General features: G+C 46.4%; 1 protein-coding gene across 6 annotated transcripts in view; it reads left to right on the top strand.

Annotated features, from left to right (window-relative positions):
* The window catches only part of Nedd4 (NEDD4 E3 ubiquitin protein ligase), a 94309-nt gene that overhangs the window by 59977 nt on the left and 7252 nt on the right, over positions 1-27080 (top strand). For 4 of the 6 annotated variants that reach the window (XM_010609041.3, XM_010609035.2, XM_010609039.2 and 1 more), the window contains 19 exons: positions 30-80; positions 1117-1178; positions 3417-3519; positions 7707-7873; positions 10316-10433; positions 10521-10688; positions 12232-12297; positions 14131-14250; positions 16032-16229; positions 17026-17106; positions 17318-17372; positions 17459-17517; positions 18452-18517; positions 21587-21816; positions 22845-22966; positions 23053-23123; positions 24324-24419; positions 24751-24824; positions 25048-25108. In XM_010609041.3, the coding sequence (XP_010607343.1) occupies positions 30-80; positions 1117-1178; positions 3417-3519; positions 7707-7873; positions 10316-10433; positions 10521-10688; positions 12232-12297; positions 14131-14250; positions 16032-16229; positions 17026-17106; positions 17318-17372; positions 17459-17517; positions 18452-18517; positions 21587-21816; positions 22845-22966; positions 23053-23123; positions 24324-24419; positions 24751-24824; positions 25048-25108 (1968 nt within the window). The remainder of the gene's footprint in view (positions 1-29; positions 81-1116; positions 1179-3416; positions 3520-7706; positions 7874-10315; positions 10434-10520; positions 10689-12231; positions 12298-14130; positions 14251-16031; positions 16230-17025; positions 17107-17317; positions 17373-17458; positions 17518-18451; positions 18518-21586; positions 21817-22844; positions 22967-23052; positions 23124-24323; positions 24420-24750; positions 24825-25047; positions 25109-27080) is intronic. The other 2 variants (XM_010609038.2, XM_010609036.2) reach the window with 2 other exon arrangements.

Below are 27080 nucleotides of genomic sequence, written 5' to 3'. Positions count from 1 at the left end.
CACTAATCTTATTTTTTCTTCTTTTATAGACAAGAGATGATTTCCTAGGTCAAGTGGATATTCCTCTTTATCCACTACCGGTTGGTATAGTTGTCTATAATTTCATTTTCTTGTGTTTATTCTTTTTGAAATGTAACAAATACTTACATATATGGTTAACGTAAAGATTTATAAAACTCATATACTTTTTTTACTCAGCATATTTTCTGAAAATCCATTTGAATTTTCCATGTCAGTCTTCTCTGTGAGCAGCTCCTTACCTCATCTGCAGCCCCGGAAGGCACAGAGGGCTGTGGAGTCCACTGGCCCCATGAGGGGTGGGAAGACGGGGTGGAGCGGTGGAGGACAACGGTCAGATTTCCGAACATTTCCGAACAACACATGACTAGATCAAGTGTCTGACATGGGATTTGACAAACAAAAGCAGAAAGTAAATAGTACAAGCTGAACTTGGAAGATAAAGGTGGTGTCTTAAGTAGGAAAAAGGAAGAGGAAAAGCCGAGTTTTTTGAAATACAAGAAATTTGGTTTTGGACATAGCAAATTCCAATAGAAACCTAGTACTGAAAAAAAAAAGGAAGAAGGGAGGGAGGAAGGGAGGGCAGGATCGGAGTATAGAAGCTGAGAGCCCCGGCAAGTTTGGGCCAGAGGCGAGGAGACAGGCAGGGGACGGGAAAGAGCTCGGTAGGTGCAGTCCCGAGACCCTGGAGCCATCTCACAGCAGAGGGGCACTGACTGCCGCACAGAAGAGCAGGTAATGAAGCCGACAGAGAGCTGCTTCGCTCCGAGGAGAGAGGCCTCCTCCTGGGCCTTGGTGGCCCATTCAGCCAGGCCTGCTGAGGTTGCTCACACCCCGCCTGAGGATGGCACCTTCCCCGGTCCCGCCTCCCCATTCCATCCCCACGCCGTCTCCGTCCCGCCAGCCTGCTGGCGACTGCAGTGCTGCTGCCTGCTCAGCTCAGTTCAGATCGCAAAAGTCACCAGTGGAACCATTGAGAACCAAAATCACACTGTCCTGCTTTAACTCCAGTGGTGCTTAGGTCACGGCTCACGAATGTTCTTAAGTATGGGTGTCTTTGTTAGAGTTGCCTCTTGAAAACCCATTGTTTTATTCTAGACAGAGAATCCAAGAATGCAGAGACCGTACACATTTAAGGACTTTGTTCTTCACCCAAGAAGGTCAGTAGTGCATTCCATGTTTTATCTCTGGCTAAACCTTGCTGTAGCCTCTTTGGAAATTCAGGGTTTAAACCCTTGTACATAAGCTACCTCTGAAATATTACAATTTTTAAGCTTTATTGTTATTTCTGATTTAAAAATACCATTTGCACATTCTTAAGATACAGAACAGATCCTGTCCTTTGGGAAAGATTTGTTCCAACATGAGACCAGAAGGCTGAAACGCACTGTGATATGTATTTTGTATCTTAAGCTGTATACAGTTTTGTCATACTATATTTTTAAAAATTCACAGACAGTATTTAAAACAAAGGTCCAATTTGACATGCACACAGCCAATTTCAGGGGAATCTAACTACATTTTGCATACTTTAATTTTTAAACAGTATTTTAGAAGTATTTAGAGAAAATCACATAAATGGGAGCTGGAATTTAAAACCCAAATAACAAACTTGTCATTCCATTTTCCTATATTGAATTACTTGATTTTTGTCGAAATTCTAAAACTCCTTTTAATCTTCTATACCACACAGTCAAGTAAAATCTAATCAAAATGTGTGTGGATTTACTGTCAAAGAGCTCAGAGTCAGCAAAAAAAGGACATCTGCGAAAACAATACTATTTCTCTTGCTTTTTAAACTAGAAAATGCCTTTGAAAAATGGAACTTAGCAAAATTTTTCACTTAAAACGACTTCTTTAAATTATTCTTCGTAATGTAAATATAAAAACCAAATGAAAGAGTGCTGTGACTGTTTGTGTTCACTCTGCGTAAGAGACATCACATATTTAATTGAGTAGGCGTCTCTTCTTCCTTTAATTCTAGACTGATTGTGGCATCCACACACCGGCAATACTGACCAGACACTCTTCTCTTGTTTGAGTGTGCTAGTGGCATGCTTTTCGATTTGTGAGATGCTTTTAACTATCTTTCTTTTGCAAATAACACTTTATGTCTTCTGTATCTGCGCTGGATATGGTCTCAAGTGCAGAAAGACCTTTATTCAGATAGGAAATGTACTGTGTTCCCATACTTGAGGCTACTAAGTCAACTGTGGGCTCATTTTCAGCTTGAGAAGACAGGACACACAGCTGTGGAGACGTTTTCTGCAGGATGTTGCCTGATCCATTCCTTACCCGCCTTTCCAGCAGCAGGCAGCATATCACCCTCACCTAAGGAAGCCACGTTAGTGGCACTGGAAACAAGAGCCAAGGGTTCTTCCTGACTGCTCAGGACAGGGAACACTAAATTTGCCAAATCCAGGAGAACAACTAAAACAATGGGGAGTGGGTAACTGCTTGGAGATGAAATAAACTGTCTAGAAAGGTAAAGGTAGTTCATTACATAACTGCTATCTGTAAAATCACCAAAAAAGAAACTATATAGAAAGCTAGGAACAATAAGTATTTCTTAAGTAAACCTTAGGATGCTTGAATTGGTGGAGACAATAGAAGAGATAAAATTAAGTTTTAGGAGTTTATGAAAGTCAGTTTTTTAAAAAAGATTTAAAACTTCACCGCCATGGACAGGAGCCTTTAGAGAAGTCACACAGAGTGAGGACAATGAGGAGACCCTCAGGCTGTCGCCCTGCACTCTGTGACGGTCAGCGTCCCATGCATGTCTCTGACAGCATCTTTCCCTGTCCCCGAAGGTCTGTGTGGAGAAGCTGAAGCTCTGACTTTGCACAGTCCTGTCATTTGGACTGTCCCCATCCCTACCGCCCCTGGAGGGGTCTTGCACCTGGTCACGTGAACTCCTGCCGTTCCCTGAACTAACCCAGCCTCTCTGGGTTCCCAGCTCTTCCTTTCCTTCCACTGCCAAGGATCAGACTCCTCCCCAGCCTCCCAGACGCAGGCCAGATACCAGCTCCTCCTGAAGCACTCCCGCTCCTTTACTTGAAGTTCCTCAGCCTCTGTTTTGTTTTGTTTGAGACAGGGTCTCGCTATGTAGTCCTGGGTGGCTTTGAACTCACTGTGTAGCCCAGGCTGGCGTCAGACTTGTGGCGATCCTCCTGCCGCAGCCCCCAGCTCAGCCTCTTTTCTGTAGCACAATTATGCATTACACGTGTTTTCTTTTCCTCCACCATCTACCGCTTTTCCTGAATGTCTTCTGCACTGGAACTTACCTTTCAGCTTCCTCTAAAAAATCCCTACTAGCAAGTAGGTGTTCAGTAGACTTAATAAATAATACTTTCTGCCTAGTGTTAACCTTTTGCGAATAATTATTTTCTTTTCTACAGTCAGAAATCAAGAGTGAAAGGTTATCTGAGACTAAAAATGACTTATTTACCTAAAACCAGTGGCTCAGAAGATGACAATGCAGAGCAGGCTGAGGAATTAGAGGTGAGCTTTTATAAATATTTGGTTAAACTAAAAAGAAAATACCTAATTTTGTTGTGCTATATTTACTTTATTCAGTGAAATTGATGTTTGTATCAAAAATTATTTACTCAGACATTTATTTCCCCCAAGCACCAATTAACAGTTCCTTTTCTGCAGGTTTCTCTACAATGATGACCATCCTTGATAACCTTCTTAAAGTTAGGAAATTTCTTAGGAAATAGAGAATACAATTTTTATAAATGAACGCATGTATCATATTAAGTTATTTGGTGTTTGTAGTGCTTCAGAGTTTCCTAAAACCATGTCATGTTCTCTCTTAAAGCAAGTGTGTGATTTAGATTTGTAAGTTAAATATATGGACATTTTGAGGAGTCACTACATAAGGTCTTTTAGGACTCATAATTTCTGTTACTTTTCCTGCTGTGGGAAGCCTCAGGGAAGAGCAGAAAAAGTGGGAACGTCTGCGTGAGTAATGAAAAGTCATATTTACTTGACACTGTCCAGGATGAGACACAAGGAAAGTCCATGCCGAGTTCCGGGTAGCACTCCAGTGTGTGGGAGGCAGCCGCACCTCCGTCTCGGATGGAGGAGCCTGAGACGGAGGCCTCTCTGGAGGGGCTCCTCCTCTGGAGGGCCACAGGCTGTGCCCCGTGGCCTCTGGGGCTCTTCTTTCCTTAGGAGGGTTCGTGATCTGACATGGGGACAGACCCTGTCCACGAGGTCCCGAAAGGTGGGCTCATCCAGGGGGCCGCGTTTGTCCAGCGACACTGGCAGCGACACCCCACCTGTGGCACCCTGTGCTTCAGAGGGTCCTTCCCATGCTGTCTCAGCGGTCTTTCCCCTGTCTGGGCGTGTTTTGGTCTCTGCGTGACCTGGAACCGAGTGGTGTCCCCGAGGGCCGGACGCCCTGGTGTGGCCATGCACCAAGAGGAAGGCCACAGAGTAGGGGCAGATTTGCAGCACGACTCTCGGGGCTTTAAAGTGCTTTAAAATGGGTTTCACTTTGAGGGTTATGTATAATGATAGACAGAACAAGTTTTGTTTCCTCAACTCATAGAGTATAGGTGAAAACCCCTACTTTGGTGAGCAAAGGACATGTTATCCTCTCATGTCTCTGTTCACTTATTTGTTGTTTTGCTTTGTTTTTTGAGACAAGGTCTTACTATGTTGCCCGGGCTGCCTTGGGCTTCCAGAGTACTGAGGTACAGGCATATACCACCATACCCAACTTTATTACCTTTTCTTCCTGTTTGTTTTTCTCTGGTTTTTCATATAGTCAGTAGTTTTAGAGTTTTAAGATATTTATTGGGTAGAAGCTTGGTGCACAGGGTATCTCGCATAATGGAATTATGTTTGAAATGAAAAATGTCTACTATAAAGAAAGGATATTGCAGCTGGGCATGGTGGTGCACACCTTGGGAGGCTGAGGCAGGAGGATCGCTGTGAGTTCAAGGCCAGCCTGAACTGCATAGTGAGGCCATCTCAAAAACCACACACACACAAAAAGAAAGTATTTTAATAACTTTTTTAAATGAACAGCATCTCATTGCTTAGTAGCCTGCTCTGGGCTCTGCCCTCATGCGAAAATTGTAGCTCCTGTCCCACTTCCGGCTCAGGCCTACGGGCAGAGCTCTTCACCTCATGCTGCAGCCTTGAGTCCCACTGTGTTCAAGTCCCCACAACGCACCTTGTAATTTCAGGGGGCATAAGCGGTAGGAGATTATTTATGAAAGGCCCTAGGAATTCAAACACATGAGCTGTGCTTAGTGATCTTCTGGGTAGTTGAGACCTGAGAAGTCTCACCTGACATCTAGTTTGTAACCAAATGTATAAAATTGTGCTATCTGAAGCAAATAGTTGTAATTCTGAAGAGGCTCACTTGTGGGCAGCTTGTGTTCCCCAGTAAACTGTGCCTCTGACAGGCATTCGACTTTGTACCCCGTGCCACTCAGGGTCCACTGCTGGTGTTCTGTAAGGCTGGTGCTGATGTGTGTGGAGCTCCTTCTGCAGCACAGCTCTCTGGGTTTTTAAAATGCATTAGTGAGGTTTCACTTTGAGGAAGAACAACTGTACCCCCTCAAATTTTAAAAAGGATTTTTGAAAAGGTTCTAATAATTTAAATTTTTTTTCTTTAATATACTTGGATAGCAGAAAGCAGATCTTTAAGAGAGAAATCTTAGATTTTCTTTTGTTTTGTTTTTTGTGGTACTGGGGATTGACCTAGGGCCTTCTCACTGAGCTAACTTCTAGGCCTTTTCGTTTTTTTGGTTTTTGAGACAAAGTCTCAGTGGGTGACTAAGTTGCTTGGGCTAGATTTTGTAGTCAGACTTACAGAGATATTTGTTTGTATGCCCTTCAGGTTTGAGGTCGTATTCAACAGCTTCCCGTTCTTGGAATATATTTTTTAAATTTTCCAAAGTTTGTTCTAATACCTTTTGGGTTTATTCTCCAACATCTAAATATTATTTAGTCTAGCAGGATGTGGTGGTGCATGCCTGTAATCCCAGACTCTGGGAGGCTGAGTCAAAAGGGTCGAATAAAAAATAAAAATCCCCAATGTCACAAAAAATTAAGTAAAATAAAATAAATATTACTCAGTCTGAGTTAGGCGTGGTACAATGTATGGGCAGGAAGGCTGCTCGAACCCTGGAGTTTGAGGTCAGCCCGGGCAACAAAGCAAGACCCTGTCTCAGAAAGTACAGTTGTTACTCCATCTGTGACTTAGTAAGGTATGAGGTGGGGAGCCAATTGTAAACATGAAGGGGTACCCACTTCCCAAGCAGTTAGTCACCTTCCCACAGATTTGAAATTTATCATCTGCTGAATCCCTAAGCATCTGAGTCTTCCCGGTCCATTCTTTTGAGCCATCTGTCTTGGCACGCATCGTGGCCTCACAGGGCTTACTCCTCTTTTGTTTTTGTGGTGCTGGGAATTGAGCCCAGGACCTTTGCACTTTCCCCAGCCCTTTCTTTCTTATTATTTTGAGATTGGGTCTCACTAAGTCACAAGTTACAAAGGCTGAGCTTGAACCTGAGATCCTCCTGCCTCAGCCTCCCAGAGTGTTGGGATGACAAATGTGTCTCCACGGTTGGTTTTAACAATTACAGTTTATAATGTTTTCTCTGTTGGGTTCCTCTCCACTCATCACTCTTCCTTTTTGTTTAGAATAAGCCTAGTTATTATTTCTAGATTGCATTTCTATTTGGATTTGACACTTGGCTTGTGCTATTATTTTAAAACATCTGTAATGTATTTTTATCATAATCTTGGCAAGTTTATAGACCAACTTGGGGAGAATTGACATCTCTGTGAGATTGGATCTTCCTAGCCATGATAACGTTGTGTTTTCTTCATTCAGGTCTTCTTTTAAGAGCATCTTAAATTTTCCTTCACTAATTTATTTCGATTTCCAACACTTTCCTAACAGTACAGGTTTTTAATAAATTGCTTTGCCTGGTACCTCTCCTGCTGTAAGATTTCTCATGCAGAATCCTGTCACTAGCTCTTACTGCCCTTTCAGTTCCTCGCTTTACCCTTGATGTGTGTTTTGTCTCTTGCTAGACTGAGAAACCAAAGTCCCAGGGAATCTGTTTCTCAGTCTTTCTTTGGCTGTGTTATGACCTGGTCCGGTCAGGAAGCCCAGAGGAGGAGGAGGAGGGAAGGCAGAAGAGACCCAGAGGCTTTCAGTTGCCGCAGTGCTCCGTGGCGATGTGTCTCAGCCATTGCTCTGCGCTCTGGCCTCGCTCTGCCTGGCCTTCCCCAGCCTGTGTCCGTGTAGAGCTGATCTCAGCTGGAAGCTGCCTGCGGTGAGACAGACGCCACCCGCCCTTGCACAGCCACTTTAGCTTAAAGACACTCGGTGACACCCCCTTCGGCACAGCTCCCGGGCCTCTCAGTGCTTTCCAATGGCACAGTGTTTGCTTATTTAAAGAGATTTTTGGTCCCCTTTGTCTGTTAGATATGTTTTTAAAATTTTTGGAAAACTTTTGAAACATTTTTGACAAAATCCAAATGCTTATCATTTTGTGAAGAAAAGTTCACTATCATAGAATATTTATGATTTGGACTCAAAGTCGAAGATGTGCCGACTCTTGACGTGCGGTTTCTGGAATGAATTGCTGAATCTTTGCATATTCTCCTCAGCACACGGCTTATTAATTCTTGGTTCCCTCTGTCCTGTGTTTCAGCCTGGCTGGGTTGTTTTGGACCAACCAGACGCTGCTCCCCACTTGCAGCAGCAGCAGGAACCATCTCCCCTCCCTCCAGGATGGGAGGAGAGGCAGGACATCCTCGGGAGGACCTACTATGTGAACCACGGATCCCGGAGGACACAGTGGCAAAGACCAAGCCCCCAGTATGTGCTGCAGCTCTCACATGTGCAGTTGGGCCAGTTGCTGGCCATTAATTTCATTTTGAGTTCAGATCTCAGAGAGATCCAGAGCAGTGTAGAGGTGTAGGGACCCATTAAACTGTAAAGACCAGGGTGTGTGTGTGTGCGCGCGCAGTGCTGGGGATTGCACCCAAGGTCTTCCCTGAGCTACATCCTCAGCCCTTTTTCATTTTTCACTTTGATACAGGGTCTTACTAAGTTGCTAACTTGCCCAGGCTGGACTTGAACTTGCCACCCTCTGCCCCAGCCTCCTGGAGTGCTGGGATGGTAGGTCTGTGAGAGGTCAGGAGACTAAGATTTTATAGCCCAGGGCTTTAAAAAATGCTGTCTCGGGCCAGGGATTTAGCTCAGTGGTTCCACTGCCTTCCTCGCAAGCGCAAGGACCTGAGTTCTATCCCTGGTACCAAAAAAAAAAAAAAAAAAAAAAAATGCTATCTCAGCTGTATTTTTTAACCTGATTGATACTCAGAATCATTTGATTTAATTGGCTCAGTTTTAATTAATTATTAATTATATAGTTTAAAATGGTGCATTTCTTTCTATTGAAACTGACTTAAAAGATCTTGGAAATTTTATAGTTTTTTATTACAATATAATAACATGCTGTTTCCTCAGTGCCCTAGTTTTTTTGTTTTGTTTTTTTCAGTACCAGGGATCAAACTCAGGACTTTGTACTTGCCAGGCTGGTGCACTGCCAATGAGCTACATCCCCAGCACTAGCAGTGCGCTATTTTGAAAATACGAAATACTTGTAAAACAGAAGGGACCTAGTAATAAAGGCCTATTTTCAACACCCATCTCGCAGACTGAGCTCTGTACCCACGCCTTTCCTGGTGCACAGATCAGGTAGAATGGCCTCTGATGTGTCCCAGCTCACATCTCTTCGGTGACGTTTTTCTTACCATCAGACTGCACATGCATTTCCCAATTCTCTTTGTGTCTTTATTACCAACCCCTCCCATTTCTCCTCTCCGGTAGCCTGAGATGGCTTTCTGTAGTTTATGACTGTTGGATGCATTTTTATAGTTTTCTGTATTTGTCCATTGACCTCCTAATTCTTGGTTCTGATATTTTGTATCTGATATATCTCAAGAATTTTCAAAGGCATTTCCAGTTCACAAACCCTTCCAAAGTAAACCAGGGACCTAAGTCTTTCGTGGCCACAAGGAACTGATATCTGTGCAGTGATAGATGGAAGAACCAACGACACTAAAACTGCATAACCACCTGACTGCACCCCTCTGTGTTACGGCCAGCTGGCTTGACCAGAACCCTGTTTCTCTTATTATCACTGGTGTCATTTCAGGCAGCAAAAATCAAATATTTAGGCAAAAAAAACCAATCTGAAACATCTGTCAAACTCGTGTTTTAAGTAGCCACAGCACCCTAAGAATCGATCTCTTGAGTCTGGGGTGAAGGAACAGGCAGCAATACAAGCAATACACTTTGGTAGAAAAATACGTTTTGGTGGCTGTGGTTAAAAACATTGTATTGATATCTTCAAAAAAGTGTGAAGATTCGAATGTTCTCCCCACAAAGAAATGATCAATGTATGAGGTGAAGAATATGCTGAGTACTCTGATTATTAACAATATAAAATGTATCAAACGTCTCCTAGTGCCCCAAACACAATGTATACAACACCATGAGTCAGATTTTAAATACAATAATTACATAGTGCTGTATAGCTATACCTTGTCTCAAAATAAAAATACAAAAAGAACAGGTTTTATGACTGTCCCGGGCTCATGTGGTGTTAAGGAAGTTGATACTTCTGTTATTAGACATTGGAATAGAACCCTTAACCGGATAGCCTGGGTACATGAAGTGCAGATACCTGCCTAAGACAGTGTAGCTTAGAAATCACTGTGGGTGGTAGTTTCGTGCCCGAGCCTTTGCTCTTACCCTTCCCACTGCAGCCCGTGTCTGCTTACAAAATCAGGTACTGCGTAGCCCCCGCCAGTTTTGCTCTTGGACTCGGAGCCCTTGCCGTCTTCCATTCTGTTCCCTGTTCCAGTGTGGGGAACTCTGCTCCTTACTGAGACCGAGGCTAGCACATATGTTGCCTGATTCATGGAGATGTGCATAGCTTAAGAGCTACTTTAGATTTTACTCTTGTAACAACACTGTAAAATAGCACTGTAATGACGTCATTTGTGAAATCGCTCGTACTCACTCAACAAATATTTATGAGTACCTGTATGTTTCCAGCGTTATCCTAGGCACCGTGATACATTTTCACAGAACTGTGCTCCCAAAGGTGCTCTGAAGGTGCTGTGTGCCCTCAGTTTCATGTGTGCACGTGGAAGTCGCCTTTGGCCGACAGCAGCTCTGACATAATACTTGTTAATGGTCGCCTGTCATTCTGCCTTGAGAGTGAGTGGTGCTTTGTGTGCTCCCACGCAGGGACGACCTCACAGATGCCGATGGCAGTGACATCCAGCTCCAAGCGCAGCGGGCCTTCACCACCAGACGGCAGATATCCGAGGAGACGGAAAGCGGTAGCGCCCTGGAGTCCTCCGAGGTAGCACAGCTTCTGGTTCTGGCTGCCAGGCCCAGGGGACAGCGGCAGTGGCTCACGCTGAGGCTCACACTGACTCTGCCATTTCAGAACTGGGAGATCATAGGAGAGGAGGAGGCCGCAGTGTCCGGCCCTCAGGCCTTCCCGTCACTGCCCTCTTCGGGCCCCTTGGACCTTCGGCCTCACCTTGCAGAAGAATTGAGCGCCAGGCTCACTGTGCACGGAATTTCAGCCGCCAGCCAGCCAGCACCCAGCTCAGTAAGAGGCCCTCAATTATGTTTTGCTTCAGGATTTTCTATTACAAATATTCCACTCAACAACTAACTTTTCCGTAAAATTTTGTCTTCACTGATATGGGTGATGCATCAGGGACCTGGAGACTTCGTGGAGCGATCGTTTTTCAGACATCCCAGGGAGTGGTCTAGCAGGTCCCAGTGGTCGTTGGCATCTAAATACCTATTGTGTCCCTGCCTCTGGCCCAAAGCCTGCAGGAGCACACACCACAGGTGTGCGTGGTAGCGTGCTAGAAATGCTCACAGGGCTCGGGCACACGAGGGGCCTTGGAGGAGCAGGACAGTTGGGCCTTGCATGTTGGCCAGAAACAGTGGGCTCTGTGATTGCGCCTTCCAAATCTTACCTGGAGCAAGGCCAAAGCAAAGATTAGCGGGAAAGAGCACCACGCACTGCAAAGGCAGAGAGGTATTTCATGTTGTGTGGTATTCACATTTTGTCTGTGTTCAGATAAGATTAGGGAGTTACCTTTTTTTTTTTTTCTCCTGGTACTGAGGATCAAATCCAGGGGCTTTGCACTGAGCTACATCCCCAGCCCTTTATATTATTTTACTTTGAAACAGGGTCTAAGTAAGCTGCTGAATTGCCCAGACTGGGCTCAGACTTGTAGTCCTCCTACCTCAGCCTCACAGACTGCAGAGAATATAGTTGTGCACTGCCTGTGAGTTCCAGGCTGGCTCCTGGATGTCGGGAGCTGCTTTTCCCTCTCAGTACTTTGGAGTCTCTAACTGCTCGTCACAAGCGTTACTCACATGTGTGTGAAGAGAAGTTGCATGCTTTGATGGAGCCAGGAGATTGGTGACATTCTCACTTGGGTGCCACTGTGGGAATTGCTATCCAGAGTCCAGCCTAGGTCATGTGGATCTCACGCACAGGACTATTTCAGGAGATGCAGGGGACTCCTGAATTCACCAGGAATGGTTCTCAGACTTCTCCTTACGTAGTGGAGCTTTACCTCGTCCGCTGCGGTGTCCACTTTAGATTGTTTAGTTCCCTGTGACCACAGACAATGCCACCCTAGATATTCTGAGTTAATTGATATGTGTAATGTAAATCTGGATGTCATTTAATAGCAAAAGTGAGATGTTTCAGTGGTAACAACAGCCTATATATAAGGCAAAGGGAAGCAAAGAATATGGGGCTTCCAGGAAGCTAGGCTCAGGGCAGACAGAAGTCACTGAGGTTGGGAAGCATTGTGTCCTAAGGCTTGGGGATGTGGAGTCACCAGGAGCATGGGCCCAGCCTAGGCTGTGGACCACTGTCTGGCCAAGCTCACAGTATAGGCAGAAGGGAGTAAGACTTATGCAGAAAAAGCCAGTAGGATGTTGCTCTCATAATAATAAGACGACAAAACCCTGAAATTGAAAAGAAAAGAAAAAGCAAACTGGAAGGAGAATGTGTTTGAGAGAGCAGTAAAGAGTCAGAGGTGGGTCCTGGGGGGTGGGGGCTGGAGCAGGGCCTACAGAGCTAACACTGCCTACGAAGCTAAGGTGCTGCTGTTCTCTCTAAGAATCATTCCAGCAGAAGAGGCAGCTTGCAAGCCTGTACTTACGAAGAACAGCCAGCGCTTCCTGTGGTGAGTTTCATCCTCTTCCCTGGAAGATAAAAACCCAGCACCCTTTTATTTATTGCTTCGAGGGAACCCTGAGCATGAACGTCCAACTGCCCAGATGGCTTCCGGGGCTGGGGTGGGGCTGAGAGACAGGAGGCGGCGCTTGTGCAGGGTCTGTGGTGGGAGCCGGGCTGGGGACTGAGCCAGCGCTGTGCCTGCAGAGGTGGCCAGGCAGGGCACAGCAGCTCGGGTGCTGGTGCCTGGTGTCCCTCAGCCATTGGCCCTAGCGTGAGGGACTCCGCACCAGAGGCGGCAGCGCCCGGCCTCTCTCTGGTTCCCACCTGCCCTGGACTGGAGGTGGCCTGTGTTCCCCCACCTACCCTGTTGTCCCAAGCCCCGCACACCCGGCACTCTCGCCATTCTGTGGACCTTGCTTGTCTTCCAGCAACACTGAAACCTTGGCCCTGGCCTTCTCGGCCTGCCCTCTCCGTGTGCCCTGGCCCCACACTTCCTGGGCTCTTCCTTCCCAACAGACCCGAATCCTGCTCCCCTCTCGGGCCCTGTGCATATCCTTCTCTCCTCTTCCTGCCAGGCCATTGCAGTGTCAAATGGCAGCCTGTGTATTAATTTTGGAAAGTGGAATTTTTGCTTTCATGGAACCTCCAGCACAGGAATGCAGGAGTTCCAAAATCCTCCACTCCCAAGAGGCTGTGCTATCTAAGCAGTCAGCCCCACCGTACTGAGAGCACTGCAGGTCCAGGCCCAGGCCCACCCACTGAGACTCACATGGTCCCCATCTGCCGTGCGTCCCCCATGTCCCCACACAGTGATAGCATCTCTCTTCGGTGACGTTCACCCAGAAGCAGCTCCGAGTTCACCAGATGAGCAAGAGAACCTAGAAGTAATTTACGTTTGGTATACCAGAAAAGCTGTTCCCGTTCCTTCTCTCGATACACTTACTGGATTTGGTTTTGTTGTTCAGCTTTCTTGAGCATACCTTAAAGTCCACCCCTTCCCAGGTGTGAGTTCACACAGCTGAGCAGGCCCCTGCCGTCCCATCTCGTCCCTCCGGTCTCTGCCCCCTGCTCACAGCCCCTCTGCCCTCAGTGGCGACAGCTCTGCCTCCTCTACTCACAGAGGGAGTCTTGCACGTGTCCTGGGAGCACTGTGTCAGGTCTCACTCCAGTGTGCTATCTCCTGTCTCCGTGGCTTGTGAGATGCACCACGCATCTCTGTCCCCTCGACTGCGTGTACACCTAAGGCCCCGAAACTGTGCGGGAGACTGGCACTGCTGGTGTTGAGGTGGTGAGCCACGCTGTGCCTGGAGAGAATCCGTCTGGTTCACAACGACAAAAACAAGGCCAGGCCTAGGACTGTTGAAAGTAAACCTGGAAATAGGCAGAGTCACAAACCACAGGGACCAGCTGCCCCGCCCTTAGAGAGCTGCGCAGTGCCTGTGGACAGCCTGGTTGTATCTCGGCGTTGTCTCCAAGGATGTGGCCCTGCTAGTTGCCGCTGTCTTCAACGGCAGGGTACTCGGCAGCGCTGTCCTGAGATGGCACGGGTCACGTGACTGGCTGTGCCGAGCACAGTGCGTGGCTACAAGTGTGGGCAGTTTTGTTGGCATTTTGTCACGCTCATCATCATGGTGCACTCTGTTCTTTCCCCAAGAGAAATACTGCTCTCTTTTGAATAATTACAGCTCATTTTACTAAATTAAAAATGTCCATTTTACCCATTTTCTAGTGTAATAAATGGTTTTAGTTGAAAATAAAATATGGTTCATTTCAAAGAGCCAGCCATAAAGAAGGAAAGTGGCCCTCTTAACTACTGATTCTCTGCTCTTCGGCGCCTCAGCTTTTGCCTACTGCATCTGGACTACCACCAGGTTGGGAAGAAAAGAAAGATGCAAGAGGAAGGCCATACTACGTAGACCACAGCTCCCAAACTACCACCTGGACGAGGCCCGCTGTGCAGGTGCCTGCAGTCGTCCTCCTGTTCGCTTCAGGCTTTAGCTTTCACGCTCTGAGCCGTCCTGCCCCTCACGGTAGCCGTGGACTCTTCCAGCATCCTCCGTGCTGTGTACTCTTTCCTGTGCATCTCTTACCACACGAGTTACCTGTCATGATATAAAACAGGTCCAAATGGAGGGCGAGAGGACAGAGTGGACAGTCTGGTTTGTTGGCTGACTTTGTAATTGGAGTAGTTAAGATCATTATTTTGCTGAAAGATGATCTTGGTGATTAGGGTCCACTAGAGCAATTCACAGTCATAGCACTTTATCCCTGGACACAGTGAATGCTTTTGTAGTACTTCCTGTGTTTTATAAAATCCTTACTTTATCGTATCACTGGTTCTCTTACTGAGACATTTTTAACACTGAGAATGCAGAGAAAAATATAAGGAATCTTCATATTTCAACATCCAGAATATACCACCACCGACAGGTTAGCACATTCATTTCCAGAGGTTTTATTTTATTTTTTTTCATTGAGTTTATTGGTACATTTTAGGTCTACAGTACAGTTACATTCATTACTGGGATCCTGTACCTTTACATGACAGGTCTTGGTTCTCATTTTTTCCCCTTTCCTTGCCCTCCCTTCACCCCCTCCTCCCCTCCCCCTTTACAAGCACTTTTTTCCATTTTCTCATTTTCTCATATTTTTTTCTTTTCCCTTCTTTCCTTTCCCCTACCCTTCCCACTTTCCCTACACCTTTAGCCCTTTTCTTCCTATTTCACGTTGTCAATTATCTCTTTAGGATCTTATGTACTATTATATTTTTTCACACTAGAGAAACTATTCAGTATTTACACATGTGCCAGAGGTTTTATTTTTTAAAAACAGTCCTACACATAGGCTAAATTTTAACCCTCCCGGCCAAGCCATTGGTCCCATCCCCAGAGGGAATTACCATTCATAGTTTGTTATGTGTTCTTCTAGTCTATTTTATGTATTTGCACAGAGCAAAACAAAACACAGACTGTTTATGACCATGTGTTTCAAGTTTTGCAGATGTTATGCTACATAAGTATAAATCTTTTTCTTTTGCATAGCATTGCTCTAAAGCACTGTCTACACGAAGATGCAGTGTATTTCTTTTAACTACTAATGATTTATCATATGACTATATTACATTCCACTTATGCCATTTTTTATGCAGGGGACTGTACTCAGAGCCTTCACACTGAGCTGCATCCCTAGTCCTTTATTTTTTTTTTACTTTGAGACTGGGTCTCACTAAGTCACCAAATTGCCAGAGCTGGGTTTAAACTTGGAATCCTCCTGCTTCAACCTCCCAGAGTGCTGGGATTATAAGTGTGCACCACCACACCCGGCTACCACTGTGCTTTTTTGTGGTGGTTATTTGTCATTTGTTTTGTCTACCCAGCCTCTGAGCCTGCTTCCCCACACTGAGTCGTGGGGAGCAGAGCCCCACAACCACCACCAACTCGAGACATGATTCCTCGGTCTGACACCTCCACAATAGATCGGTAGGTTAATTGCCATCTCACTGCTGGAGAAGTAGCTGGGAAATCACAAATTATTATAAAAACAGAGTTTGACAACATTTTTTGTTGGAAAATTTGAGAAAAGTGCTATAAAGCTGAGGAAAAAAATAATAATGCCATCACTGGATGTGAGCCTCAGATGTTCAGCCCTGTTCACTAGTGTGTGTGGTTTGCAGGTTAAGCTTTCTTAAGTGTGGCTGTTTGACACTGTGGAATGCTGAGCTTGATTTCATTACTGTGCCAGGTCACCGTGGAAGCCAGCCAGCCAGCCTCTGGCCAGGGCTCCTCTGCCACCCTGCGGCCCCCTGAGAGTGGTACAGCCCCGCCACCGACCCAGCCAGCCAGGGTCCAGCAAGGACTCCTACCCCAAGGTTGGGAAGTCCGGCACGCGCCAAACGGGAGGCCTTTCTATATCGACCACAACACCAAGACCACCACCTGGGTAACTGGAATACTCCGCAGTTGATAGCAGTGTGTCCTCCACAGAGCTCAGTTATCCTGTCATTAAGTGTGCGTCACGTGACTGGCCTTTCCCCGCGTTCACTAAAAGATCAGTGTGCAGTAATACTACTGCTACTCCAGACCCACTTACACCTCTTGTTAATACTGTCTTGGAGGCATCCATATTTTATGTCCTATTTCCAGTTTTTAGCCTGCTCACTCTAAATGTTCAGGAAAACATTTAGTAATAATTCTTTACCTTTATCTGAGTCTTTATCATCCCAAAGCACTTTTGAATCCAAATTTCATTTACCAGCAAAAAGACTGCATATATCAGTAGGAAAGTATTTTTAAGGTGATTCTTGAAATAGTCTGGTAATTCAGTGAGGAAAAAAATCTGAATTAAGTTTAATAACCTTTCTTAAGGCTTACTTTCCTATCCTTCAGAAATACTGGTAAATGAACACATGATTTAGGAGGCAGAAAGCACGTTTGGGGTGTAGAAGTCACTTGTGGTTCGAGCCCCACCCCCAGTGCTTAGGGGAAAATTGTGTGGCGGCACAGTGCCCAGAGTGTGGTGAAAGGTCCCCTAAAGCAGACCAGTTCACCAGGGTAGCCTGAAAGTGAGAGCTTCAGAAGGAGAAACTATCCTGTAGGGTAAGGAAAGGAAGTATGAACGGGCTTTATAAGAGAGTGTTTTAAATACCCACGGATACTACAGAACCTGGTAACATGTTGACTTTCACTATTTTAAAATGTGTGTGCATTTGTTTTATTTACTTGCTCAACCCAAAAAGGAAGATCCAAGATTGAGAATTCCAGCTCATCTCCAAGGAAAGGCACCCCTCGAGTCTTCCAGTGATCCAGGGCCCTTGCCTGTAAGTTTCTGGAACTGTCCCCTGTCCAACCCGAATGTCTCAAGCAGTTTGTGTTTTTAATGTAGTAGTTCTTGACAACCATAAAAATCATCATTAAACTACTGACACCTCCTATTAAAATGGAATGTGCAGTCAAACTAATCAAATGTTATTTTTTACCCATACATCTAAAACCCTGTTCTGAAATGGCTGAATACATTTTTAATTACAGCCAGGATGGGAAGAGAGAACTCACACAGATGGGAGGATCTTCTACATAAATCACAGTAAGTGCAGTACGGCTTTCACGACGTTACTCTTGTAGTGCTGAAGTGAGTTTGTAAGTGAGAAAGGGCTGCTCCCTTCCTTTCAGATATAAAAAGAACACAGTGGGAAGACCCTCGGCTGCAGAATGTGGCGGTGACTGGACCAGTAAGTCTCGGGCAGGGCGGGGCCAGCTGGCATCTTCTCGGGCAGCCGTCAAGGGCGTGACCCAAGGCCTGAGGGAGGCACACTTGCCACTTCCTCCTGTGCCCACCACCCCGTTCCATGGCTCATGATGTGAAAAGACAGTGGAAGTCATGGCCCAAGCCTGCACAGTAACCCTGGAGGCTCAGAGCCAGACCTCGAATGCTCGGCGTGGGCTGCAAGCTGGCCATCCGGGCCAGAGCACCAGGGTGAGGCAGGACGGGCGGCAGCAGCCACTCCAGCTCGAGCCTTCACCTTTTTCCTACAATCACTGTGGACGTCCACTACGTGAGCTGTGCCTAGACTTCAGCATAAACATCACCATGTGATGATCACTGTACTCTCCAGCCAAGTTAATGACAGAAAAATCACTGTCCTCCTTATAGACCTGCTTTTTCCATTTTCGTTCAGATTTTGTTTTCTAATTGACAAAAATAAGTACAACCAAACAGTTTTCTTTATTACTGTCTAGTGTAATATTTTTAAAACAATGGCTAAAAAAGCCAATGCCTGGGAATTCAGGTGAAATGTACATTTTCAAATTGTTTCATTAATGGAGAAATAACTGAAAGTATTTTTAGAAATGGAAAGTTTTGTTTCTAATATTTCTCTACTTGAAATAAATCTCTTGTTTTCAGTAATGTTGCATGAGGAAAAATTACAGCCATAGGAATTGCTGAGTACAATTTTATCCTAAATAGAGAAATGAAAATTTTTCATTTGTATTTCTTTTCCCTAGAGTGAAACTTTGATTTCCATATACTCTCTTTTTTTGTCTTTAACTTGTTGTCCATAAAATACCCAGAGGGAACCTTGTAAAGTTTTTTCCAGAATTTAAAAAAAAAAAAAAACAACCAACTAAACTTTTTTTTTTTCCCCAAAAAAATTTCCACTAAAGGCAGTGCCCTACTCCAGGGATTACAAAAGAAAGTATGAGTTCTTCCGAAGGAAGTTAAAGAAGCAGGTTAGTGGTGTTTATCTTAAGTACTGGGAAATGCATTTTTCAAAGTAATAGAGAATTTGTTCTGTGTTTGAAACAACTTTGAGTGAATGGTTTCTCTTGGGGAAACTGCTTATTTTTCAAACCATAATTACTTCACGTCTGTTGATTTTTTCAAGATACTTTAATACAGAAAACTCGTAGGGAAGGTGCGCGTGAGCCAGGGTTCTCGGGGGCGTGGGGCCGGGTCTGTGGGGTCCGAGCTCCGTTTCCCGCGGTGGACGCTCACTCTCACAGCTCCACACACAGCCTGCTCTGCACGGAGCACACGGGGACAGCCGGCGGGACCGCTGCCCTCCTCACTTGTCCCTCGTGCTTGTCAGATGCTTTCTTCGTGCTTTCGGTCACCGCAGGGTGACGTCGCCACTGCCCCTCGATTCCTGGCCGCTGGTGCTGGCCGCTTTCAGCGCCCTCCTCCTTAGTCCCTCCTCTTGCCTTTCCCTGCAGTTTAGCAGCACTTCCACAAGGTGGCAGTATTGGGTCGCGCGTTCTGGGGTTTTAAACTGGAACACGGCTTCCCCACTCAGGATGGGCCAGCTTCCTCGAGTGCACGATTTCATTCTGAAGTTCATCAAAAAATGGAATATGATAGTTTGTTAGTGTAGTTATTTATGCCCTAGAAAAATCCTTAAATGCCAGCAACCTGGTAAACTCTTCTTAAAGAATAGCTCTGTGTCTAAATTACTGAAATCTCTCTGACTTATAGGCTTTGGGATCTTAAATCTTTGTTAATGATTTTTCTGGTAAATATTTTTATTCTTACTGAGATTGGGTTGGTGGGAGAGAAGTTCCAGGGCCTACGTTTGTCACTTGGACCTGGTGAACATGTTAGATATCTGTTCATGTCTTCCAGGCAGCAGAGATGAGGGACGAGGTCTTTGTTAACAGGCCCCCAACGCTAAAGATTCTAATAAAAACAGTGTTTTTGGTTTCTCACTGCGTTCCAGGCATTCTTCCCAGTAGGCTTCAGATATTGTGGATTTGTTCTCTACATGCTGTGAGGAAGGGGCTGTTACATTTTATAGGAGAGGAAAGGAAACTGAGTCACAGAGAGGTTAGGTAGTGTGACCAGTTCCACATTTATTAGGGGAGAGGCTGGATGCACACCACATGGTCCAGCTCCAGAGTATGCAGTCCCAGCCAACAGAGTGTGTCACGCTGGCAGTCGAGAGAGAGGCTTTGTGTGGAAATTGTCCAGACTTCGACAGAGGTGTGTGAGGGATGAGCATCCGCAGCAAGGCTGGGGTGTGGAACTGCTCCGAGAGAGGCTCAGGTACATGGGGAGATTCTGGGAATCCAAATCCTCAGATTAATACAGAGTCGCAAGTAGGATTTAAAGATTAAAATCCACATCCAGAACCCTCGCAGCAAAACAACAGAACACCAAAACAAATTAAAAAATACTAGTGAGCAGTGCTGGGTACCTCGAGCTGTCTTAACCTCCCTTCCTCTTTGGCCGTAACTTCTCCTTGCCTAGGATGGTGATGACCAGTAACCCTGGAGCACAGTGTGAGCCAGGTACTGTGCAAACACTTTAAATACACCATGCCATTAAGCCCTGAAACACCTCTAGGAGGGAAGTTTGTGTCATTTTCCCTGTTTGCAGAGGAAGAAACAAGCTTTAGAGAAGGTGAGCACCATACCAAGCCACTCACCTGGCACACGGTGGAGTTAGGATTTGAACTTGGGCCTGCCCTCACCTCCTACTGCAGTCTCTGTGCCGGCTCCCTGATACCATCTCCCTCTTGGGTCCTCTGTCGTCTCTTGCTTGGGCTCCACCAGGGTCTTCCCTGAGCTACCTTTTGTACCCAACCTGGGCATCGGGTCCCGTGAAGCCTCGAGGCTCTGTGCTCAGAAACGCTCCTTCACCCTCTCACACCATCTGCTCCCGGGCCCCAGAATGGTCCGCCACCTGCCTTCACCGCCTTCACCTTTCCTCCCTGCCCTGCTCTCCACCTGCTGTGCCTGGAGCTGTGGAAGTCTCTTCCTTGGTCCTCCCCACCTGCCTCTCACAGCCTCCCAGGTGACCCATTTGCAGTTAATCCCTGTCTCTCCTATGCCCGGGAACCTTGCTTCAGGTTTCAGAAGGAGCAGCATTTCCGCTTGTTTCTCTCTGCACAACCTCACCTTCTGCCTGTCCCTGTTCGCTGGCCACACGGTGGTGCCACCCAGCTTGGGCCTCGACGTCCCAGCTGCCCGGGGACCCGTCTAAAGCAACCACTTTTCTCCAGTCATACTGTTACTAAGTTGCACTTATAATGTTTGTATTGCTGACATAAACTACTCAGACCAATATATTTCTATAGGACTTTGTGTTTTCCCTGAATATACTGAGAGCGTCTTTGAAGTTTTCCTTAGTGCTAAACTTTTCTTTCCTGGAGTGACAGAATGTCCTTAGCTTGTGTTCTCCTAAAGGTTTCCACTTGAACGTTGTGCATGAAGCACTCAGGAATAAAATGTCCAGGTATTTTAATAAAATGTACAGTAAGATCTGCCCAAGCGTGGTTACATACATGTTTCACACAGTGCGGGATCAGGGCACTCCAGCAGATACTGAGGCTTGTTGCTGAAGGGCGGACTGGGAGCCAGTCCTGCATTCACCTCAGTTTCTTCACCTGTGAGGGGGACTTGGGGACAGTGGTAGCTTCTTTGTTGTGTTGATGTGAAGAGTGAGGGGTTGGCTGTGGAGATGCAGTGAGGGTGCCTAGCACAGCCTGCTAATGTTGGGGAAGGAGGAGCCGAAGGAAAAGCCAGTAGTGGCCAGGAGCTTCACAGAGCGGACTCCCTGGGAACCGGGCATGGGAAGTGCTGTGCCTGAGGGATCCTCGCTGCCTACAGCTTTCCCAGAGCAGAAGCGGGAAGTCTGCCTCTGAGCGATCAGGGACCAGGCCGCAAGGGGTGTCAGGGCTGAGGGCCTGTCCCGGCTCCCCGGGCAGAGTGGGGCGCAGAGAATCTGGACATCCAGGGAGACCTGATCGAGTCCCTGGTCGAACTGATTTTAACCAGAAGCCTCTCTCTCTCTCTGGCTTTCAGAACGACATTCCAAACAAATTTGAAATGAAGCTTCGCCGAGCAGCTGTGCTGGAGGGCTCTTACCGGAAGGTCATGGGCGTAAAGAGAGCAGATTTCCTCAAAGCCCGGCTCTGGATTGAGTTTGATGGCGAGAAAGGCTTGGACTACGGAGGGGTTGCCCGGGAGTGGTTCTTCCTGATCTCCAAGGAGATGTTTAATCCCTATTATGGGCTGTTTGAGTATTCCGCTACGTAAGTGCTCGGTGGTGGATTTATTAAGAGGGGTCTTACTGTGTTGCCGAGGCTGGCCTCAAAACTCCGGGCTCAGTGACCGTGCAGCCTCGGCTCCCCGGGAGGTGGGAATAAGGTGTGCGCTGCTGCACCAGGCAGAGATCTTTGAGTGCCTTCGTGCATGGGAGAAAAACTGCTGTTCTGCGAGTGATGGGAGGGTCGCTTGATGCACAGGCAGCACGTGTTGTTACAGTGCGCCAGAGGAAGGGGTGAGGACGAGGACTGTGGACGTTTCACAAGTTGTGGTGCCGCACGATACATGCAACATAAGATGTCCCGTCTCAACTGCTTTAACCCGGGGTTCCCTGGCTTTCAAATCCACTCACACTGTTGCTAACCAGCTCCGCCCTCCATCTCCAGAACGCCCTAAAAGTCCGTGTTCCTCACCCCTCTGTGCCCGCTAAGCCTTGACCCATCTCTGGCAGCGCCATTCTGCTCCGTTCCCCTGACTTGGCGCTCTGGGTCCCCACCGCAAGTACACGGTGCCGTCTTTGTCCTCCGTGTCTGCTACTTCACTCCGAGAGGCGTCCTCGCGTCCACCCATGTCGTGCTCAGAGCAGGACTTCCTCTGCGTTCCTCTGTGCAGCACAGTTTATTTATCCACTCATCTGTCCATGGGCTCTCGGGTTGTTTTCGCCTTTTGGCAAATTTTGTTTCAGTGCTGGGCATCAAATCCCAGCCTGGACTTTGCTAGGCAAATCCTCTACCACGGAGCAACACCCCTAGCCCAGAAAGTTGTTTTTTAAAACCAGAGGTCACGTGAGGTTCTAGTAGAGAGAGGTAAGTAACTAAGAAGAGGGAGAAAATGTATCATTATGTGTTGTATTGAATTTTTCTGTGCTGTATGAAGAGGGGTATTTAAATATGCTTATCTGGCTGAGGATTTAGCTCAGGGCTGCTGTGCCTGCCTGCCAAGTGTAGGGTCTGAATTTCGTCCCTGATACTGAAAAAAACAAACACACAAACAAAACACATGCTTGTCTTCACAGGGATAATTACACCCTACAGATAAACGCCAACTCCGGGCTATGTAATGAAGATCACCTCTCCTACTTCAAGTTTATTGGCCGGGTCGCAGGGATGGCAGTTTATCATGGCAAACTGTTGGATGGTTCGTGTTAAGTATAAAACTTCTTTGGATTGTAACTGCTTTCCTTAACTTGGTAAGCATTTTAAATATCTTTTATTTCTTGCAAGGTTTCTTCATTCGCCCGTTTTACAAGATGATGCTGCACAAGCCTATAACGCTGCATGACATGGAGTCCGTGGTACGTCTCGCTGTGAGCATGGATGAGTATGGTCTGGTCCAGCAGGCGGCTAGACAGGCTGAGGATTAGCTTTTGAGTTGTAATGTCTCAAAACACAAACGAACATCTCCAACATTTGATTATGAAAATTTCCTAACATCTGCTAAAGGTGAAAGAATTTATCCACCACCCACATTGGCTTTTTTTCTGCTTCTGCTTTATCTTATGCCTACATCTGCGAAGGGGTCAGGTCTGTTTGCGCATTGCAGAGTAGGCTGCAGATCCCCGCTCCCTCCCCAGGCGTGTCTCAGGGTAGTGCAGCTGCAGACCTCTTGCATCCGTGCTTGGATTCTGTGACCTTTTATGATAAATGTCGAGTTTTAAACAGTGGCCTAACGTAGTATGAGGCTCTGAAAAGAGCAGGTGCCCAGGGCCAGTGCCCTGTGTTGGCTTTGGCTGAGTTACACCCCTGGGGGCACTGGGCTCCTGAGACCCCTTCCTAGAACTGCATGTGTTTCACTCCTTTCTTTGCAAAGATCCTGGCTGCAAACAGGTGGCTTTTCATAACTCGCGGGATCAGTTGTTTGAGTGGGTCAGTTGAGCTTTCATATTTAATTTGTGATTTTTCTTTAACTTGGGCCTCCTCGTAGCTACACACACCTTTTGCACAGCCTCCTAGGTCATGTGAGGACAGCGTGAGACTTCCGGGCCATCCATGAGTATTGGAGTTCTTTTTGCAGATTGCTTTATTTATCCCTTTAAGTTGCTGCTTCCACATAAAGATAGATTTCTAAACTTTCATGGCGCTAGGGCTTGAACCCAGGGCTTTCTCACTAAGCCACATCCCCCGCCCATTTTATTTTTTCATTTTTAGACAGGGTCTTCCCCTCTAAGTTTGAAGGTGAAATCCTCCTGCCTCAGCTTCCCAGAGTGCTGGGCTCGCTGGCCTGGGCCACCACACCTGGTTTCACACTTTTAAGTAGGCGCTACTCTCCCAGTTGCAACACTTTTTCTCTCACACTTGCTTTTGTCCCTTCCTTTCTGTAGTGTGTGTGTGTGTGTGTGTGTGTGTGTGTGTGTGACAGAGAGAGAGAGACAGACAGACAGACAGAGAGACAGAGCGATGTCCAGGTGTCCCTTTCACCTGTCCTCAATTATTTTTTTTCCAAACTCAGGTGTCTTTATATGTACAATTTTTAAATGTGATTTTTTTCCATCTAGGATAGCGAGTATTACAATTCATTGAGATGGATTCTTGAAAATGACCCAACAGAATTGGACCTCAGGTTTATCATCGATGAAGAACTTTTTGGGCAGGTTTGTGAATTTTACTCAGTAAAAATGATGTATAATTTGTGAAGCAGATCTAACTTAGGTTTTAACATTAATACATGCACTCAATACATTGCTCTGTTTTTACATTTATTTTTCAGTAACAAAAGCTATCTCTCAGCAAGAATGTGTGCTTTCTTTGACATTTGACTCATTCCATGTTTACTTCAATGAAACTAATATTTTAAATTTTCTTAGCATTTAGCTTTTTGAATGGATTTCATTGAAAACTCCAGGGTTCTCGCATAACTATAATATATACACATTTTATTTCTCTTGACAAAATAACACAAAAGGGTGTCTTGTTTAATTTTAGACACACCAACATGAGCTGAAAAATGGTGGCTCAGAAATCATTGTCACCAACAAGAACAAAAAGGAATATATTTAGTAAGTATTTTATTGGTGCGGTAGAAGCACTTTTATGCTTTATTCCATGAGCATTTTCCTCACACTCTTCCCCAGTCCAGAATGGCAATGCTTTTCTCTTCTTTGGAGTACCTCTTCATATTCAGCTTTTACTGTGGGCTTAATAGTCTTTATTTTCTGTTTCTAATGGGCATAAATAAAGTTTTTCTTGGTTCATATGAGAAATAATTGCTTTTCTTTCTAGCCTTGTAATACAATGGAGATTTGTGAACAGAATCCAGAAGCAAATGGCTGCTTTTAAAGAGGTATTTATTTCTTTTTTTGGCCCTTTTTAATGTCCATTATAAGTGGAAGTCTCAAAATATGTCACATGGTTTCTCTAACATGAGAAACCCAAATTAAAGAGCAAAATAAAAGATAATAGGAAGTAGAGAGACCTTTTTCAAATGAGAGTGAGGAGGAAGGAGAGGAAGAGGGGATGGAGGAAATTGAAGGAAAAAATGGAAATAGAGCTTTTGCACATGGGAAGGGGACTAAAAGTTAGAAAGGTTAGGGAGGGAGGGTGGGAAAGGAAGGGGCAAGAAAATGATGAAGACATTCTGTCCATGTGCCAAATCCCCAGGAGGAACGTAATCATTGCTGCTGCAAATGTGGACTAATGAAAATAAATAGAAAAATAAAAGTAAAAGCTCACTGATGTGCCAAAAAAAAAAAAAAAATACTGGGCCTCACTGCATCTGAAAAAAATGGCTTTGTAAAACTGTTTTATATTAATTAAAATATCCCACAAGTAGATATTTGCTACTAAAATGCAGGCGTGAAAGGGTCTTACAGTAGCTGCTGACTGCTTTGCTACCTCCCAGTCCCACCTGTCACCTGCTGTGGCCTCAGGAGGATGGGTTGAGCATGCTGTTGAGACATGTGGGTCTGTGCTGTACTTTGTTCCCTTTTTTATTGGAACCCAGGCTGTTGGAACAGGCCTATAAGCTTAGCTCCCTGGGAGGCTGAGGCAGGAGGATCACGAGTTTGAGCCTGAGCAACTTAGTGCCTTAGAGGGACACTGTCTCAAAATAAAAAATAAATAAAGGGCCGAGGGATGGCTGTGTGTGAAGGCCCTGCGTGCAGTCCCTAAACCACCAGAAGTATCCCGAGAGACCTTGACACACCCTTCTTGGTGGCATCTTATTCATAATATAAATTCGCAAGCTCTTTGAACTTTCCAAACCAGCTGCACTTGGCTGTGGTCAGCTCCTTGCTGTCTCTCTTTTTCTTCTCTTCTTTTTCTGAGGATTGAACCCACGCTTGGCCAGTGGTGGTGAACCTGTGGCACATGTACATCCGCCAGCTGATTATAATCATTGAAAGCCCTAAAAGGGTTGCCATCACCGTGCTAGGCAAAGTACTACACTCCCAGTCTCGTGTTATTTTGTTTTTCTGTTTCAAGACAGTCTTGCAAGGTTGCCCAGGCTCTGCTCAAACTTGTGATCCTCCTGCCTCAGCCTCCCAGGTAGCTGGGATTACAGGTGTGCAGCAGGGTACCTGAGCGGACGCCTCGTTTCTAGAGCTAATTTAACAGCACATATTCAGTATTTGCCCCACGCTTCATCCGTTGCTCAGTGCCGACCACTGTCTGTGTGAGGCACGGGACCTGCCCTGGAGGAGCAGATGTGGAGAGGCGGGCATGGTCTTGGGCAAGGGCAGCAGCAGGTGGGCAGTGGCCCCACGTGAGGAGGAGCCATCCTGAGCCCCAAGTGCGCTGCACACAGGAGGGAAACAGCCGCTTGTCCGCTGGACGGGGCGACAGGCTCTGGCCTGAGCTGGGAAGACCCAGCTGTGGGCTGTTACGCATTGGGGCCTGGAGGTCGCTGAAGTCCAGGGGAAGGAAGGTGGCCATTCGGTAGCGTAACCCAGACTCGAGTCCGTCGGGTCCTGTGGAAGCGCGGTGTAGCCTGAGGGAGCGGGCGGCCCTGTGAGGACGCACACCGTTCAGGCCTCCGCGGAGCCAGCTTGGGAGGCTGCTGCATGGGCCCAGACCTGAGCGGCCATACCTTGGGACTGTTGCTGCGTGCCAGGCTGAGAACCGGAGACGGAAATGAGAAGCTGCACCTTCCTGTGGCCCACAGACGCGGGGCCGCCAAGGAGCCCCCAGGCCAGGGGGAGGGGAGGAGGCCAGGGGTCAGCTGAGCCGCCGCCGTCCAGCACTGGCCCAAGCGTGGTGCAGGACATCATGCACCCTGGCCACGCTGGGAGTCGGAGCTGCCGGGCTCAGACTTGGGG

This window comes from Fukomys damarensis, unplaced genomic scaffold (genome assembly GCF_012274545.1).
Source record: "Fukomys damarensis isolate Sample0158 unplaced genomic scaffold, DMR_v1.0_HiC HiC_scaffold_17, whole genome shotgun sequence".
NCBI classification, from domain to species: domain Eukaryota; kingdom Metazoa; phylum Chordata; class Mammalia; order Rodentia; family Bathyergidae; genus Fukomys; species Fukomys damarensis.
This window is presented reverse-complemented; position numbering and strand designations above follow the sequence as displayed.